The sequence below is a fragment of the Nelusetta ayraudi genome, unplaced genomic scaffold, assembly GCF_046127955.1.
Source record: "Nelusetta ayraudi isolate G7.1 ecotype Tasmania unplaced genomic scaffold, CSIRO-AGI_Nayr_v1 ptg000039l, whole genome shotgun sequence".
NCBI lineage: Eukaryota > Metazoa > Chordata > Actinopteri > Tetraodontiformes > Monacanthidae > Nelusetta > Nelusetta ayraudi.
Window position 1 is genome coordinate 2049960 of NW_027466089.1, and position 19357 is coordinate 2069316.

A 19357-nucleotide genomic window follows, 5' to 3' on the forward strand; every position below is an offset into this window, starting at 1 on the left:
GCAAATGATGCAAGATTGTGTGATTGATTGCAAAGAAGGGATTATGCTTCCCATCGCTTCTACTCTACCATCTGAAAATACACAGACGCTGTTCAGTTTCATAATTGACAGCATGAGTTGATCTCAACTCAAAATGAAAAAGCAAATTTAAAGAGCAGAGGAAGATTTGGTCAATGTTTGTTCACATTCACGGAGAGATTAGGTGATCTGTGCTTTACTGAAAGTGGATGCTAACACAGGAGACCATGAAAACACAGCCCACTTATCCCAGTCCAAATGGAAAGAAAGGCTCCGACATAGCAGCTTTAGCTTTTAGTGCAAGTGAGAAGTGACCTCTGCCCGGCTATTTTCAGCACCATTTCTGTCAAGTCTCGCTATGTCTGTGTGAATGTGTGTCTCCTCACTGCATAAGCTACAGCGTGGTGGCTCCATCTACTCAAGCTTGAAATCTGAGCCCATTATGTCAACAGTTGTTGCGGAGAAATGGGATAACGGGCATGAGATTGGAAAAGATATGGAGGATGCAGGGGGAGGAACAGAGAATTACATGTGGAAACCAGTGACGAGAAGAGAATCGTAAAAGAGAAATACTCAATTTGTGAAGTTGAATAAATTCATGGTGTATGATCTAATCAAGATCAAATGTTTTGTTTTGAGGCTTCTTCGACAAATTTGAGGATACTTCGACAAATTTGTGCCAACAGAATTCCAATTTGATATACACATTTATTTTCCTCTTCTCATTGGAGAATGGTTCCTGTGGTTAGATGGCACTCTCATGCAGTGTCCATGCTTTTTATGCAATTGTAATCTAACACCCACGCCTTGGACCTATTTAAAATAGACTGCACGCAAGTCATTGGTTCCACAAGCATGAACATCATTTATACATTCATTTGGCACAACACCCACTGAACATACACAACATATTTTCTGGTGCAAAGTTTTTTTCCGAATAAGGACTCCTTGTATAAAACTAGCAAGTGTACTTTGCAGTACACAACCTTTCAATTGGATCCTGACACCATCCTTCGTTCCTTACATGATTTTTAGAAGTAGTTCATAGGTGGCATTGATGATGCCCCAGGAGAGGAGCGAGCGGTGGTAGTTGAGGTGAGCTCCTCTGAAGAGCATGGCCACGCTTCCACCTCTTTCCCTCCACACGGTCAGAAGCACCTCCCTGCAAGGCTGGAAGGGTCCGCCCACCTGAGACTGAGCCCGAGACTTGACCACATTCAGTGGGAAGAACATGATGCCGAGGCCCGCCCCCAGTAGGCCTCCGCACACAAAATCACTTGCCAGGTGACCGGCCCTGGTGTGTGCTTGTGGTAGCTGCTCCTTGATGGGTCCACGGAGGCCAAAGAAGAGCACGTTGCTTGGCCCGTTACGGAGGAGTATTGGCACAAGGCCGCGGTAACACTCTGTGACACCGTATTCTGACAGCAGAGTCCTGAAGGTGTGTGCCGTGTTGTTGAAGCGGCCGTGATGTCGATGGTCTTGCAGGAGAGTCTGCACGCGCTCAAATGGCGTCAGGACCGCCTCCGTTGTTCCCGCCAAAGCTGCAGCAAAGCTTCGGACGACAATCGGCGGCAAACAACTACCATCGTTGCACTCCACCAAGCCTCTTGAGAGGTCCTGGTAAAGTCCAAACATCATGGCTTTTGTAGTAGACTTTTGGATGAGTGGAGGTAGGAGGCCACGGTAGAGATTTCCGAGGCCCTCCCCACGAAGTTGGCGCACTGCCTCAGTGGCCAGCATGGCGTGCAGCTGTTGTCTGAACAGCACCTTCTGAATGGGGAAGGTCAACATGATGTTGGTGAAAGCTGCAATGGAGCCGCAAACGTAGTGTTTGCTGTGATCACCCAGCCGACGACTGAGAGCAGGTGTAAAATCGTGTCCATCTTCAGTCAGTGCAGCCTGAGGCTGAGGTGTTCGGGCTGCCTCAAAGTCCATGGTGCTGACAGCCGCAAGAGGCTGAGTGCTGCAGAGCTTCGTCCTCCAACATCACAATAATAGCACAGCTGTAGTCTCTGAAACATCCCCCAAAATGAGCAAAAAACAGTGGTTACTTAAGCTGGAATAGTGATTAAACTTCAAAATGTTCTGAATTTAGTGGTGCACATGCTGTTGACGGGTACAAATTCACCCAACTGCATCCGTTGAGCTTTGCTCTAAAATGAACATTTTTAATTGTGTTTTTTTTTTTTCACTTCATTTTCCTGGTAGTTGGGTTCAATGGAAAATCCGATAATTGCATAAAAATGTACCTAATTCAAGATTTGGATCTACTGGTTAATCAACTATTGTTCCATAAGGAACTATATGCAATTTTTAATATCTAAAAGTTTCAAAGTCTTTCGTGATTCACTGATTTGAAACAGGGAGGATGACAACCCTGTCACTGACACAGCACCCCTGGTTGTCCTCATAGTACGATCTTGGGCTGGGCGACGCATCAATGTCATCGATTATGTCGATGACATAAATACGTCGACACAAAAAATGTGCGTTGACGCGTCTAACCAAAACAAAATACGACGGCAACATATACATCTATCTATATATGAATGCAAAATCAAAATGTATTTCTGTCTCTTTTACCTTTTACCTACCTCTTCTTTTAGAGACATGGCTATTTCTGGGACACATTTAAGACACAAAACGCTGCATCAATGCAACATTATTGTTGTCCAAGTGTCACCCCATGTGGAGTGAAAAAAGCTTGACCCTCCATAAATGTGGGTCCTTGTAGCTGAAAAGGTTACAACATGTCTTACTTTGAAGTCAGAGTTCAAAGTTTAGAATCAGAATTTTCAAGGCAGGGTTTGAAGGAAAGCCTTTAGATTGGAGCATCAACAAAGAAGTCACCCGTATCCCCCAAAGTAAAGTCAAAGAGTAGAGTAAAGTCAAAGGTTATCTCCTTTTATGTAATTTGGGTGTCATTTTCACACGACGTTGAGCAGCAGTTCATAGGTGGCATTGATGATGCCCCAGGAGAGGAGCGAGCGGTGGTAGTTGAGGTGAGCTCCTCTGAAGAGCATGGCCACGCTTCCACCTCTTTCCCTCCACACGGTCAGAAGCACCTCCCTGCAAGGCTGGAAGGGTCCGCCCACCTGAGACTGAGCCCGAGACTTGACCACATTCAGTGGGAAGAACATGATGCCGAGGCCCGCCCCCAGTAGGCCTCCGCACACAAAATCACTTGCCAGGTGACCGGCCCGGGTGTGTGCTTGTGGTAGCTGCTCCTTGATGGGTCCACGGAGGCCAAAGAAGAGCACGTTGCTCGGCCCGTTACGGAGGAGTATTGGCACAAGGCCGCGGTAACACTCTGTGACACCGTATTCTGACAGCAGAGTCCTGAAGGTGTGTGCCGTGTTGTTGAAGCGGCCGTGATGTCGATGGTCTTGCAGGAGGGTCTGCACGCGCTCAAACGGCGTCAGGACCGCCTCCGTTGTTCCCGCCAAAGCTGCAGCAAAGCTTCGGATGACCAGTTCTGGCGTGTAACAGCCACTTGCACGGTCCAGAAAGATTTTCGAGAGGTCCTGGTAAAGTCCAAACATTATGGCCATGGAAGTGCTCTTCTGGATGAGAGGAGGCAGGAGGCCACGGTAGAGCTTTCCAAGCCCCTCTCCACGGAGCTTGCGCACTGCCTCGGCTGCCAACATGGCGTGCAGCTGTTGTCTGAACAGCACCTTCTGGATGGGGAAGGTCAACATGATGTTGGTGAAAGCTGCAATGGAGCCGCAGAGATAGTGCTTGGCTTGATGAGTCATCAGAGGATTCAGAGAGTCAAAAGGGAGCAGGGTGGGGCCATCTTTAATCAGGGCAGCCCGAGGCTGAGATGTCGGCGCCGATTCAGAGTCCATGGTGTTGACAACCATGAGATGATTAAAGTTGCAAAAATGTTTTCCCTCCGACTTCACATTCGGACAAGTCTCTTCTGTGACACAGATTCGCTGTAGAAGACAGAGAAAACATTCCACCTCTCAGCACATGATCACGAAGCTAATAGCAAAGGCCTATGCATGCAAGTCTTCACAAACTCAGCAGTTAGGTGCCCAATTGTCACGCCGATTAATTTGTATACATATTAACGTCAACCAAATTTTCGTCCTTTATCTTTTATTATGGGCGATAAACAACAGATAATCAGTTGTTACAAATCCAACTTTTTAAAAATGGCATCAGAAAAAAAAAGTCACCTGAAATGGGCTTTGTTTTTTTTTTAATTTAATAAGTATATACGGAAAAGCACAATCTCAGAAATCATTAGCACTGCTTTCTATTTTCTGCGGCTTCTGATGAATGAAACAGCTTTTTGTGGAGCACCCCAAACATACAAATCATTGCTTCAGTCCATAGTCAGTCTGGGTGTGGAATGAGTAGAAATGGTCCTTACCGAGGTTTTGTCATTGTTGATACTTTATACCTGAAAGTGGGAAGAAGATCGAGAGGGCAGATGCTTCAGTGCTGGCTGTGTAGAGAAGCAGGAGGGTCTTCAAACTCCAGCCCGGCCAACTTTACTCCACAGCCCTGCAGTACTTCAGCTATAGGTTGTAAGAGACCTAAGAGACATTTGGGCATTAAGCACTTGGACATTGACTGCTGTTAAACCTTTTATATATCACTACTTCTACAATTAATGTTGGGCTGGTGGCAAACGAGAAGACAATGGTCGATGGTAAAGAATTAAAGAAAGACTGGAGATGACTTTAAATCATGGAATGCGTTGGGATTAAAAAAAAAATGGCTGAAAATACACTTTGAAGTGCCAACGTCATTTAATTCTTCCAAAAGTAGGTGGTCCTTAAAGGGGCAGTAAGCAACTTTTATCATTGTCAGATACAAGGAAACAAAAAAATGTATATGAATCTCATGTGGTGTTAAATTATTCAAGCTTGACTCTCACATCACATGGCCATTCAGTCTTGATTTTGAACTCTTTCTTTTGTCCTGTTTACAGTGTTGGACCAGCTGTGTGTGCATGGTAGTCCATGTCAATGTCAGGCTCCTCCCAACCATTGGAACTGTTGCCCCACCAGCCTTATAAATAGCGAGAAGCAACCACCCCTTTTCGTGAGATAAGATGGCTGAGACTGAAATGAAGCTTTAGCACATTACAATGTAGTGCTAATTTGTAACTTTACATCTTGGTCTGGTCATATTTTCTTGATTGTGTTAAGCTAACAGAAGCTTGTCCAGCCCATTCATGCGACAGTCACACGCTTGCGGCATCGTATACTTTATCGTCACTGGACGTTTTCCTTGTTCGTTCAGAGGGTGGTAGTGAGGGGACAGAGCAACAGATGAAAAGAGTGTGATGAGGTAGGGTTCAGAAGCTTCTTTGTTTTGATTTACATTCTGCTTTTATATTTAATCATCTAGAAAACAATATATTTTCCGAAAATTAGGAAGCAAAGTTTTGTGTGCACTTCATGATCTTGAAGATGAGGTTGTGAATACAATGATTTTTTTTCTCTCAAATGTAACTTTTCTCATAGTTTTTTTCATGCACAGTTACAGTGCAATTTAACACGCAACACTTCTGTGCAAATTGAATAGGTGACTCCTGATCCTGATACGCAGATTGAAACCTGCTTATGTTAAGGCATGACCATTATTTTTGGATAAACGTAACCGTTTCTGTGGATTAATATTTCCCCATTTGGCATCTAACTTGCACAATATCCTTATTTTAACCAATCAATTATAAAGAACTGCACACGTTCTGGTTGAAGCGTAATGTTTTACTTACATATACATTTTTAGGCAACTGTAATAGAACATTTGCACGACTTAACAGTTTCAACGTCTGCCCGTCAATATTTCCACAACCATGTATATTACAGATTTTTTTGATCATTTAAATCAAACATTAGCATTCTGATATTGAAAAGCCAGGACAGGTGGAGGCAGTGTACATGCATGGTAGCCAACATTCTGCTTCACAACAACCTTATATTTCATTGGTCAAAAACAGACAAGTGTTTCAGTTACACAGTGGTGGACAAGAAACAGCTCTTCTCAATAGTAAAGACACAGCACTGCACAAAAAACAGCTCAATTAAAACAGTTTGATTCCAGACCAAGTCCTTGTATACAACTGTGGAGAAAGCACTAATGGTTGGCTTGTTCCCCACACTTCTTTCAACAGACCAAACAGGTTTCAATTGGACCCTGGCACCAGTCTGCATGGGCTTGTGCAATATTTCTTTAAATACTTGGGGGAAAAAAGTATAAATGGCAGGTGGTGTGTCTCTCACACTGACTGTTGGCCCCTCAGAAGTGCAACTTACCAGTTGTTGATTTTCTGAAACTATGTCAGACAGCAAAGTATTAGCCTCACGTTCACATTTTTAAACATGGCAACCCAATTCATTGTTCCATTTTTAAATGAATATCTTAATTCAAAAAGTCATTGTCACTCTTCCTCTTACATGACTTTAAGAAGCAGTTCATAGGTGGCATTGATGATGCCCCAGGAGAGGAGCGAGCGGTGGTAGTTGAGGTGAGCTCCTCTGAAGAGCATGGCCACGCTTCCACCTCTTTCCCTCCACACGGTCAGAAGCACCTCCCTGCAAGGCTGGAAGGGTCCGCCCACCTGAGACTGAGCCCGAGACTTGACCACATTCAGTGGGAAGAACATGATGCCGAGGCCCGCCCCCAGTAGGCCTCCGCACACAAAATCACTTGCCAGGTGACCGGCCCTGGTGTGTGCTTGTGGTAGCTGCTCCTTGATGGGTCCACGGAGGCCAAAGAAGAGCACATTGCTCGGCCCGTTACGGACGAGTATTGGCACAAGGCCGCGGTAACACTCTGTGACACCGTATTCTGACAGCAGAGTCCTGAAGGTGTGTGCCGTGTTGTTGAAGCGGCCGTGATGTCGATGGTCTTGCAGGAGGGTCTGCACGCGCTCAAACGGTGTCAGGACCGCCTCCGCCATTCCTGCCAAAGCTGCAGCAAAGCTTCGAGTGATCAGTTCCGGCAAACCACTGCCCTGTGCGTGGTCCAGTAAGACTCTAGAGAAGTCCTCGTACAGTCCAAACATTATGGCCACAGTTGTGCTCTTCTGGAGTAACGGAGGAAGCAGGCCACGGTAGAGATTTCTCAGCCCATCTGACTGAAGCTGCCGAACCGCCTCAGTGGCCAACACGCCGTGCAGCTGTTGTCTGAACAGCACCTTCTGGATGGGGAAGGTCACTACAATGTTGGTAAAAGCTGCAATCGAGCCACAAAAGTAGTGCTTTCCGTGATCACCCAGTTGAGCACCGAGGGCCCCGGAAGACAGAAAAGTGCGGCCATCTTTAGTCAGGGCAGCCTGAGGCTGAGGTGTTCGGGCTGACTCAGAGTCCATGGTGCTGACAGCCATGAGAGGACAACTGCTGCACAAAGTTCTCCTCCAACATCACATTAGTACAATTCCCTTCTGTGGAACGAACACCCTGTAAAACAGAGACAAAACCATATTTCCTTGTTATTTTTTTGATAGAGCATTTTGACAGGGTACAATAACGTATGTACAAAATAATGTGAACCCCAGACTTGTGCAGAGTTAAACCTGACGATACGTGCAACCGTGGCTGCAATGAAAGAAACCAAAACAGTTTGAAAAATGATGAAACAAACCATTCCACAGCTGAGCAAAGTCAAACACTCTAGTTTGAATTTTTAGATAGAAACCAAAAACTAGTAATCCAACTCTTATCTCATGGATTCAGATCATGTGTTTGTGCAATTGTTGACTTAAGGGAGTGATCTGTTAAAACATCAGCCAAGTCCCATTAGCCTCAACCTCCAGACAGCCAGTCCTAGCTTGTCACAGCAGTTGTGACACAATTTAACAGGTTGATATGTTGCAACCGTTTCGGGGGCAGGGAGAGCAGCTGTATTGCGGGAGCCAGATTCATTTAAAGTGCCGTCATATAGCCCCTTGTCATCATGACTTTACAGAAATAATAAAGAACCCTCTCCCCCAAAAAGCCAAGCCCTCGAGACAAAGACTACGCAAGGATACGTAGCAGAAGAGTTTATTTGAAAACAGAGGTCATTAGAGGTCAGATTACCACGAAAGGGAAAAAGGGGTGACAACCTAATTTTTCTTTGAGGCATCGCGATATCACTGTAAACACGACAAAGGTAAAGACAAAAATGTATTTGTGCCAAGTTATTTTCCAAATTTAATTCATCAACATTGTTCACAGAATCACACACACAATGACTGATGATCTGTTTATTTTTAATCATCGATTTTACGTTGTTAGTGTTTTCCAGTATATTTGTCAAAGTTGCTGTCTTAAACCCGGAAGTATCCGCCCATGAAGATAACCGTTAGAAGTAAGTGGAACAAAATATCAAATGATGTCATTTCTTCCAAGTAAGTCCCTTAATATGAAGCCGGCGATTCAGGCCAACAGACTGGATATATTCATTGTAAAACTAAACTACCTACAGCTCTCAGCTCCGTGCTGTCGCAGCAGCCTTGCTACCCTGCCATGCCGTCAGCGAAACTGAACAGGCACAAACGTGTGGCATAAACAATTTACTGTGACGTTAACAGTAAGGACATACAAGATAGAAGTGGTAGCATACGTGGATTCACGTGGCTAATCTACAGGATAGCATTTGTAGCTGAAAAGCGAGTCATCCAAAGGCCAGTCTTGCTAACGAGTGTAGCTACAGTTATCGGGCCTTCTCTGCATGCTAGTCAGAATTTTTTTTTTTTTTTAACACAAAGGAAATAGACTGTGACCTGAGAACCACGACGGTCGGAATGCCATTTACGGTAAACAAATAAAGAAATCGCTAAGCAGCACAGGGCTGCCCAATTCGTGTAAAAAAAAGGGCGAGCTCGTATTAATGAATGGTTACAAACTTCGTTGACAGCAAGTGTTTGTTTGGAATCAAATAAGCGTTTAAGAGTCACGAACAACCAAACGGTGAGCGCCAATAAACCATTTTTTTTATTATTATTATTTTTTTACCTGCTGCGTATACAAGGTGTTGTCCTGTCTTTGGTTCGGCAAGTTGAAGCTATTTGGAAAGCGGTTAGGACACGACCATAGGTCGTGCACAGGTCCTGCAGGCGCAGTTGACAGGCACCAGCGACGCATGTTCGTTCTGCGCTTGCGCTCTCCAACATGGAAATGGCTCTTTCCAGACTTTCACAGGGTATAGTGAATTATGTCGTCAAAATTGTCTTTATTTTTTCCAGTTAAGATTAATTTTTTTGAAAGCTATAGATATTTACTAGAAAACTCAAATGCACAAAATTTTGCTTTAGTACGGGGACATCAAATCTGACAGTCCTTGAATTTTACCGTAAAAAAGAACAAGGACGCACACCGTCTGTTTTACGACACAAATGTGGTGTCGTACCGTAAAGGAGTGTCGGTAAATAAGGGTAGCGTTATGGTCCTTATTGAAGATTAATATCACAAAACTCAAGGCGTTTTCTGTCTTGTTATGATACATTTAAATGCTACTTACGAGCCAAATCACAATAAAACACGAAGCTGCAATCAAACTTAGCCGATGTTGTTATGAAGCGTAATAGTTAGCATTACTTAGCGATGTGCTGCTAAGTTAGCTGTTTTTGTGTGGCTGCGGCTAGTTTTCTAACATCAAGGTGCTCTTAACCTGCCCCCTTTCGATGTATTCGCTGCTATACAAGTGTTTCAAAGAAACGTTGAAATTTATGTCGACTTGGAACCGCATACGAGGTTAGACCGCCGTTATAGTGATCGAAAGGAAATATGTCAGCGCAAAAAGACTGCGAGTTTTTGGTGAAAAGAGCTCGTGAACTGGTCCCTGAAGACCCCTGTGCGGCCAAAGCATGGCTTATAACAGCAAGGACTCTCTACCCTGCGGATTTCACCATACAGGTAAGATCAATGCAACAGTGAAATGTTAATGTTTGTGTTCCCAACCTCACAACAAACACCCTCTTTATCTATTACACAGCGCGTTTGATGATTATGCATGTTCTTCTAATTTGTCTTAATATTTTCCCACAGTATGAAATGTACATTATTGAGCGAAATGCAGAAAGGACTGCATCAGCGGGGAGACTATTGTATGATATGTGAGTTGAGGTCAACTGTCACCTCAATAGCTATGTTATGTTATAGTTGTCCTTGTTAAATGTCGACATTTGTGCATTTTCTAGGTTTATAAACTTTCCAGATCAACCCATTGTGTGGCAAGAGATAAGTATCATTACAGCTGCACTGCGCAGCGACTGTCAAGACAAACATACGCAGTTTCTACGAGGTAAGAAGAGTGTAGACACTAATCCTACTTTATGACATTGTTTTTGACATGGCTTGTTAACGTTTTGAAATCTGAATATCTAAATGTTTCTATGTTTGTCTTTCACAGGTCTCTTTGAAACACTGCCCGGTCATGTACAGTGTGAAATGCTACTCAAAGCGACAGAGCAGTGTTTCAACACCCTGGAGAAGGCAGAAATGCTGCTACTGCTTCTGAAACGTTTTCCCGAGTCTGTCGTCCAACACGGGGTAAGTTACTAAAACGTCCCACCTGTGTGCAGACATTTGATTGGGGAAGAAGCAAGTCACAAAAGAGGGTTTGTCTTTTTTTTCCTTCCAGGTGAATCTTGGAGAAACACTGTTGGAGGCAGAGACGTCAGAGAATGTGGAGTCTCCAGTCAACTGCTTTAGAAAACTTTTTGGTGATTTTAATATTTATTATATTCATTTAGGAACCTCACTTGCCAAAAATATGTATATATTTATACTTATTTTGTGTAATTTCAGTCTGTGATGTCCTTCCGTTGGTCATAAAAAATGTGGACATGCGCTTACCAGCCAACCTGATGCAGAAGTACATGCTGAAAGCAGCTGAATTTTACATTGGCTATGTCACCCGTGGACCCTCATCTGATGCACAGATACATGGTAACACTGTGCTCTCCAAACACATTTTCTCTTTGCACAGACAAATTGTAAACACCAAAAACTTTTAAATTGTTTTTCCTGTTTCTGTTAACTGCCTTTACAACTCATCCATGGTTTGTTTTAGGATCTCAAGATGGAGGCTCCCTAAAGTCACCGGGTGTATCTCGTGGCTCCCAACGTTACGTGATTGATGGTCTCTCGGAGAAGTCCTCACTGGTTGCAGAACCCTGGGAGAGACTGTTGGACATCCTGGCCATCGCTGGAGCACGTTGTGAATGGCAGGGAGACAAGACACAGTGGTAGAGCATATTTTTTCCTATGTACCTATTTCAGTGTTTTAGATTTTTATTTTCTTTAAAATATTAACATTTGCAATTTTAATGAGCGCTATGACACTCAATGAAATATGTGTCGTCTTTGTCCATGTCCCTGTTGTAGGTCTTACATTGATATGCTGCAGAGAGTGAAGGAGCTTTGTCGCTACCTGCCTGGTCTGGAAGGAGACACGAGGTCTCGCTGCTGCAGTCAAATCGTTATTTGTGCTGCACTTGTTCTTTTCCGCAGCGCCTTCCTGTATGTCTCTGCTGTACAGCCAGCACTATTTCATGGTGAGCTACTGCTTCCCCTCTTTCTTTTTTTTTTTTTTTTTTTTTTTTTTTAATTTGCTTGCTTGTGCTCTACACAATTTGTTTCAGTGAATGGTGTGTGTTACGGCTCAGATGGTGTGTGTTATATTTAGCAGGTGTGAGTGCTTTGAATTCAGGGCCATGGATACTTGTGGAGGATCTGAGCTCAGTGTATAATGACGTCGAGGTTGAAAGAGGAGGGGTGAAACACGCTCATAAAAAACGCAAACTAACAGACGGGAGAGAGAAGACAATGGTACATTTTCTTTCTTTTTCTTTTATTTTTTTTAAATTTTTTTTTATTATCATTTTTATGTTTATTATTATTAATTAGAATTGTGCCTGACTATTCTTTAAAGCTGACCAGAAGGTCTGGTGGATCACATTATGTGCACAGTGTTATATGCATGTACTAAACGGTTCAATGGATTTCTTTCTTCCAAAAATTCTGATGACTATTGAATTTGCAGTTTCTCACTGAAGGCATCAAAACTACATATGAACACACATGGAATTATGTAGGAAACAATAAAAGTGTAAGATAACTCAGAGTTTTAGATTTAAATTCTTCAAAATAGCTAATAGCTTCATAAAAAGCATATGTAACATATTTTTCTTAGCTGCATAATTACATATATCTTGCTTGCTCAATATCTATGTGTAGTGTAGAAAGTTGTAAAGAAAGAAAAAAATTGCATGAGAAGGTGTCTCCAAACTATATATATATATTTATATATATATGTTGTTTGTTACGTTGTTATTATATTTTCTTGTAGAGCTCAGATGATGAGGAGGGCCTGGGAAAAGGTCGCGGTCGACACGTTTTAGTAAACAAGACCGAGATGCCCAGTTGGTCGGAGACTCTGGACAGCTTTCGCACAGCACGAGAAAGCTGGGACCTTCTACACTCACATGACAGCCTGGAAACTGGTAATTAACCTGTGTCTTCATATGGCATAAAAATACATACTTTCCATCTTTTTGTTTTTGTATTGAGTAAACATGTATTAAATGTTAAGCTTTTGCATTTTGGCAGAATTCAAGAAGATCTGTGCGTCTTGGAAGACAGACGGCTGGCTCTGGTTCAGAATATTTCTCACAGATATGATCATATACCAAGTAAGAAACACGTTTTTAGACACTTTACAGCTTCCCTTCCTGTGCAGATTCACATTACTTCCTGCTTCTGTCTACATTTGTGTGTCCCTAGGGACAGTATCGGAAGGCCCTCTCCAGCCTGCACCAGATGGCTGCAGTGCAGCAGCCTCCACCTGGGCCGCAGAGCCCCTCAGGTCAGGCCAGTCTGGAGCACCACAGGGCGCTTATACAGCAGGCCTCTTGCCACTACGCTCTGGGAGAGTACAGGGTAACTAAGCATAAATAAACATGACTAATATTAGCAGAAGGCACGGATGTTTTTTTTTTTTTTACAGTATATGTGTGCAGCCTTTGTTGCTGCAGTTTTCTATTCTTTCCGTTTGCCTTACTTATGCCTTGTTGTTCTGTTAATTTTAATAATAATTACAACACTTATCCAGCAGATGGTGCCATTGAAAACACATTTTCATAACTTCAGTTGCAGTCCAGTTATTTGTTTGCTCAGAACTGGTTATGTATTACACAATGGCATGTTGGCCTAAGATATATTAAGATCACAATTGCAAAAAAAGAAGAAGCACATTTTGCACATGCAAAATTAGTCTTGTCTTGTATCTGTTTACCAGTTGGCCTGTGAGAAGCTGCTTGATGTGGTCAGTGGGCTGGTGCCCCCCAGCCAAATGCCAACAAAGGGCACTGAAGATCAGACCAGAGTTAAGAGTAAAACAAAGAAAGGTAAAATTAAACTCTGATACGGTCACTGGTAGTGGGATACAGTCATAACATATTCAGCAACCTATTTTTCTTGTGTACAGGGAACGACCTGAGATTGCTTCCCTGCAGTAGTAGGTCTGTGTTGCCCTTCTGTCTTCAGCTCATGCTGGCCTGTTTCAAGGTACCCTAAGATATTTGGCAAACAAAAATACACCGACGTTCCACTGATTGAAACTGTCTTAACCAACTTTACTTTTGTCCCGTAAGCTCCGCGCCTTCACTGACAACCGGGATGACTTGTCGCTGGGCCACGTCGTGGTTCTTCTGCAGCTCGACTGGCCGAGCGGCGAGATGATGTTCCTAAAGGCTGTGGATAAGATCTGTCAGCAGGGCAGCTTCCAGTATGAGAATTTCTTCAACTATGTCACCAGTATCCTTTTCTGTTGTGTCGACACTCTCAACCACGACTGGGTCAGACAGTGACAAATTGTGCCACGTAATTAGGTTGTGGCGTTGTTAGCTTTTACGTGATTGTATCTTCCTTTAACTCAACATCCTGTCAGACATCGACATGCTGGAGGAGTTTGCGTACCTGCGCACCCCAGAAGGGGGCAGGATTCAGCTGGAGCTGTTGCCCAACCAGGGAATGCTCATCAAGTAAGTCGGCCTCTTTCACCAACCTCAGCCGGCATCGTGACTCTGCACACTCCCGTTCTGTTGCCGTTTTCTTTTTTAAAAATGAAAAGACCTTTTTATCGATGTGTCCGGTAGACACGGCCTGCGGGGGAACATTTGTGCTTAGACCAGATGCGGCTTTTGGTGCAGCGTCGGGGAAATCGGGAGAGGAGGGAAGAGTAAAAAAAAAAAAAAAAAAGAGGCTTCTGTCGAACTCCTTTGCTCGTTGCTGTGGTAGTAAAGGCACTTGAATGCACCCTGTCACTGACTGAGAGTTGTTGAATGTTGCTGTCCCTCAGGAATCCTAGTCCCGCCCTGGGGGTGGAGTTAAACACCCTTCTTCTACATGGGGTGCAGACGATGGACAGGTATCCCAGGCCCATCCCCCCCCCCCCATCCCCCACACCAGTCACCCCTTCCTCCATTTCCCAACCTCAAGGCTTGTCATTCCCCCCCCACAACCCCAGTTTGATTTTTTTTGGGCCCGTCATTTTACATTAAGAGTTAGTTGTTCTTTGATTTCCTGTCGGCGTTTGTTTCTTTGAGACACTGCTTGTCTGTCTGTGGTCATGACTGTCGTCGTCGTTCTGCCAGGGTTGTGGAGGTCTTGTTGTCAATTACGTTTTTTTTTTTTTTCTTTTACCTTTTCATAACACTTGAGTTCATTTCATTTGTGGACACTTTTTTGTGTGTGTATGTATATGTGTATTCTTATTTCCTATCATGATGATGAGTATAGTCGTTTGTTGCATCATCAACTGTGCAATATGATTTTTTTTTTCCTTTACTGTGCAAAGCTCAGTTCCTGTTTTGCATCATCTCATAATACACATTTGATATGTCGTATTGTTGTGTAAATTTTCTTTCCCCCCGTTTGTCTTATTTTTTCAGACATCACACAGTGACCCGTGGAATCACCAAAGGAGTGAAAGAGGATTTCCGTCTGGCCATGGAGAGGCAGGTGTCCCGCTGCGGTGAAAACCTGTTAAATGTGCTTCATCGCTTTTGCATCAACGAGAAAATCATCATCATCCAGTCGCTCCCTTGAGGCCTGGCCTCAGACTTTCCGAACTTTTATACGACTTTGCCGTGTCGGCAACAGCTGAAATGACTTTTAACCCTTAAAGGTGTTTCTAAACACAGGACAGATTTTCTTCTACCCTTGTCTAAACTTTAAAGAAAAGCCCGTCCCTCTTTTTAAGAGGGTTGAAACTCATTGTTGCTAGTCTAAAAATATTTGTATTTTCATCCATTCTTTGTGTGTTTGTTTTCTTCTTTTGTGCAAAGATATCAGTGTCATGAGCTCAACCACATTTAAAACGCTTCATCATGTGACAAAACTATGGATGTATTTTTGGTTTATTATTTTTTTTATTGCAAACATGACCAATTGTTTTAGTTTATTTAAATGTTACAATTAAATGTCATTCAACAATGTTCTGAGCCCTTTTTTTTTTTTATAGCAAAACAACAAGATCAGCTGTAAGACATCTTTGTAAAAGTATCCTCACTTGTTAAAGAAAACGTCTGGAAAGAAAGCAACGTGTACTTGTTCTCACTTGGTCTCGGGGCGTTCTTCCTTTCTTCTGTCTCGGAAGCGCCCTCGGGTTTGTCCCCTGCAGACTTCCTCTTTCTATCCAAAACCCTTTCACCCCTGTTGTTCAGCGACCACTGCAGGTGGCAGGTTGGCCTGCAGGGCGGCTCTGAGGTTGGCCCAGAACAGCCTGTGTTTGGCCCTGTCCTGCGGCCACTCCAGGTACGTGTGGCGACCCATCATGGACTTGAGCTGGTAGTACTTGGACGGGATCAGGTACTGCGGCAGGGGCTCGAGCAGCACCAGCACCACGCTGTCCGAGCCCTGGGATAGGTGCTGGTGGCTGGCGAAGTACAGCTCGTAGTGGCACCACTCGCTCTTGACGAAGTGGCCCGAGAGAACGAACACAGAGCGCCTGCTTTTCTCCACGCAGGCGATGATGTTCTGGACGATGGTCTTCCCCGGCACAAAGTCTTTCTCGTGGTGGCAGATCCTCAGGCCTCCCGCCGGGCCCTCCAGGTTCGGCAGGAGAGAGTTCTGCACCCATTCCGCGTCGTGTTGGCTGTAAGAGACAAAGGCGTGGAACTCCACCCCGGCCTGATCTTCCCGTCGAGCTCGTACCCTGGCCCGATGTTTGGCCCTGGTCCACACCCAGATCATGTTCAGGTACCAGGGAATGTCGAAGCGGCGGCACAGCAGTAGACCGGCGAGAATCAGCGCCACAGCCGGACACAATATGGTGGCAGCCAGAAGGGCCGTGTTGCAGGAGATCTCTAAGATGGTCACCGTGTTTAACGTGGAGTTCCTCAGTGCCTCCGGGTAGGCACAGTGGTAGGCTGATGGCCATCCCACCAAATCAATTCCCGTGTGGTTGTTATCCTTTTCGAACTTGGCGCCGAGACTCAGAAAACTCCTCAGGGGACAGGTGCATATGAACGGATTCTCACTCACATCTAAGGTCTTCAGTTTGGGGCAACTCCCTATATTTTGCACTGACGGAGTGTGGAGTGAGTTTAAATTGAGCAGAAGCACGCTCAGTCCGGGGAAGCTGTCGCACACTGGTAGGTCCCTCAGCCTGTTGCCACCGAGATTTAGCACAGACAGCTTTTCTAACTTTAAAACTGATGAAGGAACCACAGAAATTTCATTGTTTTGGAGCACGAGTGTCTCTATCTCATTCGGGAGACATTTAAAAACAGCTTCTGTCAGAGTATTATAGTTCAAAATCATTTTGGTGATGTTTGATGGCCAGAGACATTTTTCCAAGCCGTCATAAACCAGCAAGTTGAGGCTGGCGTCCAGGTACTGCAGAGACTTCATGTGCTGCAAGCGCTCGCTCAGCACCTTAAAACTCTTGAGATTGTTTCCGACCAGGTTCAGCTTCCACACATTAACCAGGGTCTTGCATTCCAGAATTTCAAAATCTTCCACTCTGGAAAAGATGGAGTCCGACAGTGCGCAGTGGGAGAAGTCCACCTGTTGAATGGGGCTCTCGGATTTGGGACACGTCATGTGAATCAACGAGATCTCGGTGAGCGCAAATTTCGTCACTGGCATGTTGATGAAAAAGTTGTAAACGGCCTCCTGGTCGAAAAAGAAATTCTTCACCTCGACACGGTTGGCTGTGAAGGATGTCGTGTTGGATGTTTTGACCTCAGGTGAGTCTTTGTAAGGCAGCTTGTACAGGGCTATGTCGGAGGTCGTCAGGTGGGGAATAGATATCTGGAGACAGGTGCTGACTAAGTTGGTCATGTCTTTCCAGTCGATGGATATGTATTTGATATAAAGATGAGATGTGTAGATTTCTGGGCACTTGGTCAACTGCTGACTGAGGTTTTTGTAGCCTCCTGTCAGATTCAGCAACTCCACTTCCTCGAAGTGACGCAGAGCGTCATCAATCATCTTGTGGAAAATTGATGGGTCCCCGCCAAGGGCGATCTGAAGTCTCCGGGCCTGGACGTCCTTCAGGCTGCCCGTTTCATAAGCCGGATTCTCGTCAAAGGAAAGGCACAGCTTGCGAAGGTTAAACTCTCCAATATTTCTGAAATCGCCGACGTTGATGTTTTTCGCTCCGAGAGCTAGCCCCGTCAGTTTTACCAGAGATGCAAACTCACTTCCTAGCCTCATGGAAAAGAATTCATTGTGGGCCAGATTCAACATAAGGAGGTTCTGCGTGTGCAGCAGGAACTGCTGGCCTGACAGGTTCCTCAGCCCGTTGTGGGACAGGTCCAGACTCTCCAGCAGGGGCGTGCGGAGGAATGTCTGGGGATGGATCTCCCCCAGACTGTTCCAGGACATGTTCAGGAACCTCAGGGAAGTGGTGTTTTTGAAGTCTCCTGTGTGAAGCGCGGTGATGCGGTTGCACGACAGGTCCAGGTACTCGACCGTTGGTGGCAGGTCATCCGGCACGGCGGAGAGGTTTTTAGATGACAGGTTTACAATGTCCTGGGCGAATGAAGCACCCAACAGGAAACCTAGCAGTGTAGCTGCTGCCACGAAGGCACCAGTCACTGTCCTCATTGTTCGCCTGCATGCAAACAAAGAAGTATGCAGGGAATTGAATTGAAAATGAATTTAGATTGATCTTGAATTGATAATCTAATCATTCATTTGTGTTTATTCTGGCAACCTTGCCCAATCACCCAAAAACTGAATCTAAAACACCCTTCCCAGAAAACAGCATTATTATTATTTAGCCCTTTGTTAACAGCACTCACAAAAAGTGTGAGTTTTGCCTCCTCCAAAACTGACAATGCTTTTCTTTCTTTCTTTCTTTCTTTCTTTCTTTCTTTCTTTCTTTCTTTCTTTCTACAACATAATCAGAATATAAGAAAACTAAGATGAACATTTTGTAAGATCATAATGGGGTGATTTCCAGAAATCTGTTTTATGCTCTATAAAAATGGAACAAGCAAATCACTCAAACAAACAACCTAAAAAACAAAGGCTTACTTTTGTTTGTAGTAGCTTTCAGATCAGCTGGCCAAACAATATTATTTTAGTATTTATTTCTAGTTTTTGAGATTATCTTACTTAAATAATAATGCCTTAAAAAATGACCTGCACACAAAAGGCAACCTCAACTCAACAAAATGACGAGACTTTACTCACCTTTTGCAGAGGACAGATGGGTTTTACAAGAAGAAAAAGAACTGCAACACCATATAATGAGGAGATATTAGATTCAAACTCTTCTTGAATTGGCCGCAGTTTGTGATTATGGAAAACAACGACTCAGTCGCTGGTTCAAATAAATTTCAACATTTTCAAAAAGAATCAGGGATAAACTTTTAAAAAAGAAAGCTGTTCATTGAGCCTGTGAGCAGCCTTCACTCCGTCCTCGTTTGTCTGCAAGTGTCTGTTCCGTGCGTGAGACGATAAGGCAGAAGTGTTACATCCTCTTTTCACTTCCTTTAACCGTTGTTATCTTTTTTCGTTTTGCTTAAGGAACCATTTGCCTGTTAGCTTTTTTTTGGTCAAAGAAACATCAATATTTTGTACCAGATGATTCAAGAGACAAACTCAAAACAAAAGCATGCATGTTTCTCTTCTCTTCCGATTTTGCCGTGCTGTGTTTAGTCAGGTTCAGGCCATCTTTCCGCTAGTATCATAGCTACCACACTGAGGTCATTCAGGCCAGTAGATGACCATTTCCTAAGTTAATTAACTCCCACTAATACGTTGAGGCAGCGTGTATCCTGGGAAACTGGGCTGTTTACTCCAGACAGCTGTAGGAACTGTTCCTAATGAAGGAGAATGAGGAAGGGGCTCTCATATGAGCTCTGTCCCGTTGT

General features: G+C 44.1%; 5 protein-coding genes across 10 annotated transcripts; 1 reads left to right on the plus strand and 4 right to left on the minus strand.

The window, feature by feature from the left end:
- Window positions 1–863: 863 nt before the first annotated feature.
- On the minus strand, window positions 864–2756 carry LOC142892762 (mitochondrial nicotinamide adenine dinucleotide transporter SLC25A51-like). 2 transcript variants are annotated; one of them, XM_076033034.1, is made up of 2 exons: window positions 2613–2756; window positions 864–2030 (listed from the first exon to the last, which is right to left on the minus strand). In XM_076033034.1, exon 2 carries the CDS (start codon window positions 1951–1953, stop codon window positions 1039–1041), a length of 915 nt encoding a protein of 304 aa, XP_075889149.1. In that variant the 5' UTR covers window positions 1954–2030; window positions 2613–2756; the 3' UTR covers window positions 864–1038. The 2 variants fall into 2 exon arrangements, with proteins under 2 accessions (XP_075889149.1, XP_075889148.1); XM_076033033.1 differs by having other exon boundaries at window positions 2602–2737.
- A 185-nt stretch (window positions 2757–2941) lies between these two features.
- On the minus strand, window positions 2942–5456 carry LOC142892761 (mitochondrial nicotinamide adenine dinucleotide transporter SLC25A51-like). Its single transcript, XM_076033032.1, has 2 exons — window positions 4400–5456; window positions 2942–3956 (listed from the first exon to the last, which is right to left on the minus strand). The coding sequence occupies exon 2, from the start codon at window positions 3879–3881 to the stop codon at window positions 2946–2948; it is 936 nt and encodes a 311-aa protein (XP_075889147.1). The 5' UTR covers window positions 3882–3956; window positions 4400–5456; the 3' UTR covers window positions 2942–2945.
- A 270-nt stretch (window positions 5457–5726) lies between these two features.
- LOC142892760 (mitochondrial nicotinamide adenine dinucleotide transporter SLC25A51-like) lies at window positions 5727–9135 on the minus strand. The gene is made up of 2 exons (XM_076033031.1): window positions 8982–9135; window positions 5727–7442 (listed from the first exon to the last, which is right to left on the minus strand). The coding sequence occupies exon 2, from the start codon at window positions 7367–7369 to the stop codon at window positions 6434–6436; it is 936 nt and encodes a 311-aa protein (XP_075889146.1). The 5' UTR covers window positions 7370–7442; window positions 8982–9135; the 3' UTR covers window positions 5727–6433.
- A 159-nt stretch (window positions 9136–9294) lies between these two features.
- ints10 (integrator complex subunit 10) lies at window positions 9295–15466 on the plus strand. Of its 4 annotated transcripts, none has more exons than XM_076033026.1 (18): window positions 9295–9881; window positions 10014–10081; window positions 10166–10269; window positions 10378–10517; window positions 10609–10690; window positions 10776–10916; window positions 11041–11215; window positions 11355–11524; window positions 11656–11798; window positions 12319–12472; window positions 12579–12661; window positions 12753–12908; window positions 13267–13375; window positions 13456–13535; window positions 13622–13784; window positions 13918–14011; window positions 14329–14397; window positions 14921–15466. In XM_076033026.1, exons 1-18 carry the CDS (start codon window positions 9753–9755, stop codon window positions 15075–15077), a joined length of 2217 nt encoding a protein of 738 aa, XP_075889141.1. In that variant the 5' UTR covers window positions 9295–9752; the 3' UTR covers window positions 15078–15466. The 4 variants fall into 4 exon arrangements, with proteins under 4 accessions (XP_075889141.1, XP_075889142.1, XP_075889143.1 ...); XM_076033027.1 differs by having other exon boundaries at window positions 11659–11798; XM_076033028.1 differs by lacking the exon at window positions 14329–14397.
- Window positions 15467–15667: 201 nt separating this feature from the next.
- On the minus strand, window positions 15668–18916 carry tlr1 (toll-like receptor 1). 2 transcript variants are annotated; one of them, XM_076033024.1, is made up of 2 exons: window positions 18689–18916; window positions 15668–18090 (listed from the first exon to the last, which is right to left on the minus strand). In XM_076033024.1, the coding sequence occupies exon 2, from the start codon at window positions 18081–18083 to the stop codon at window positions 15678–15680; it is 2406 nt and encodes an 801-aa protein (XP_075889139.1). In that variant the 5' UTR covers window positions 18084–18090; window positions 18689–18916; the 3' UTR covers window positions 15668–15677. The 2 variants fall into 2 exon arrangements, with proteins under 2 accessions (XP_075889139.1, XP_075889140.1); XM_076033025.1 differs by having other exon boundaries at window positions 18675–18916.
- Window positions 18917–19357: the final 441 nt, after the last annotated feature.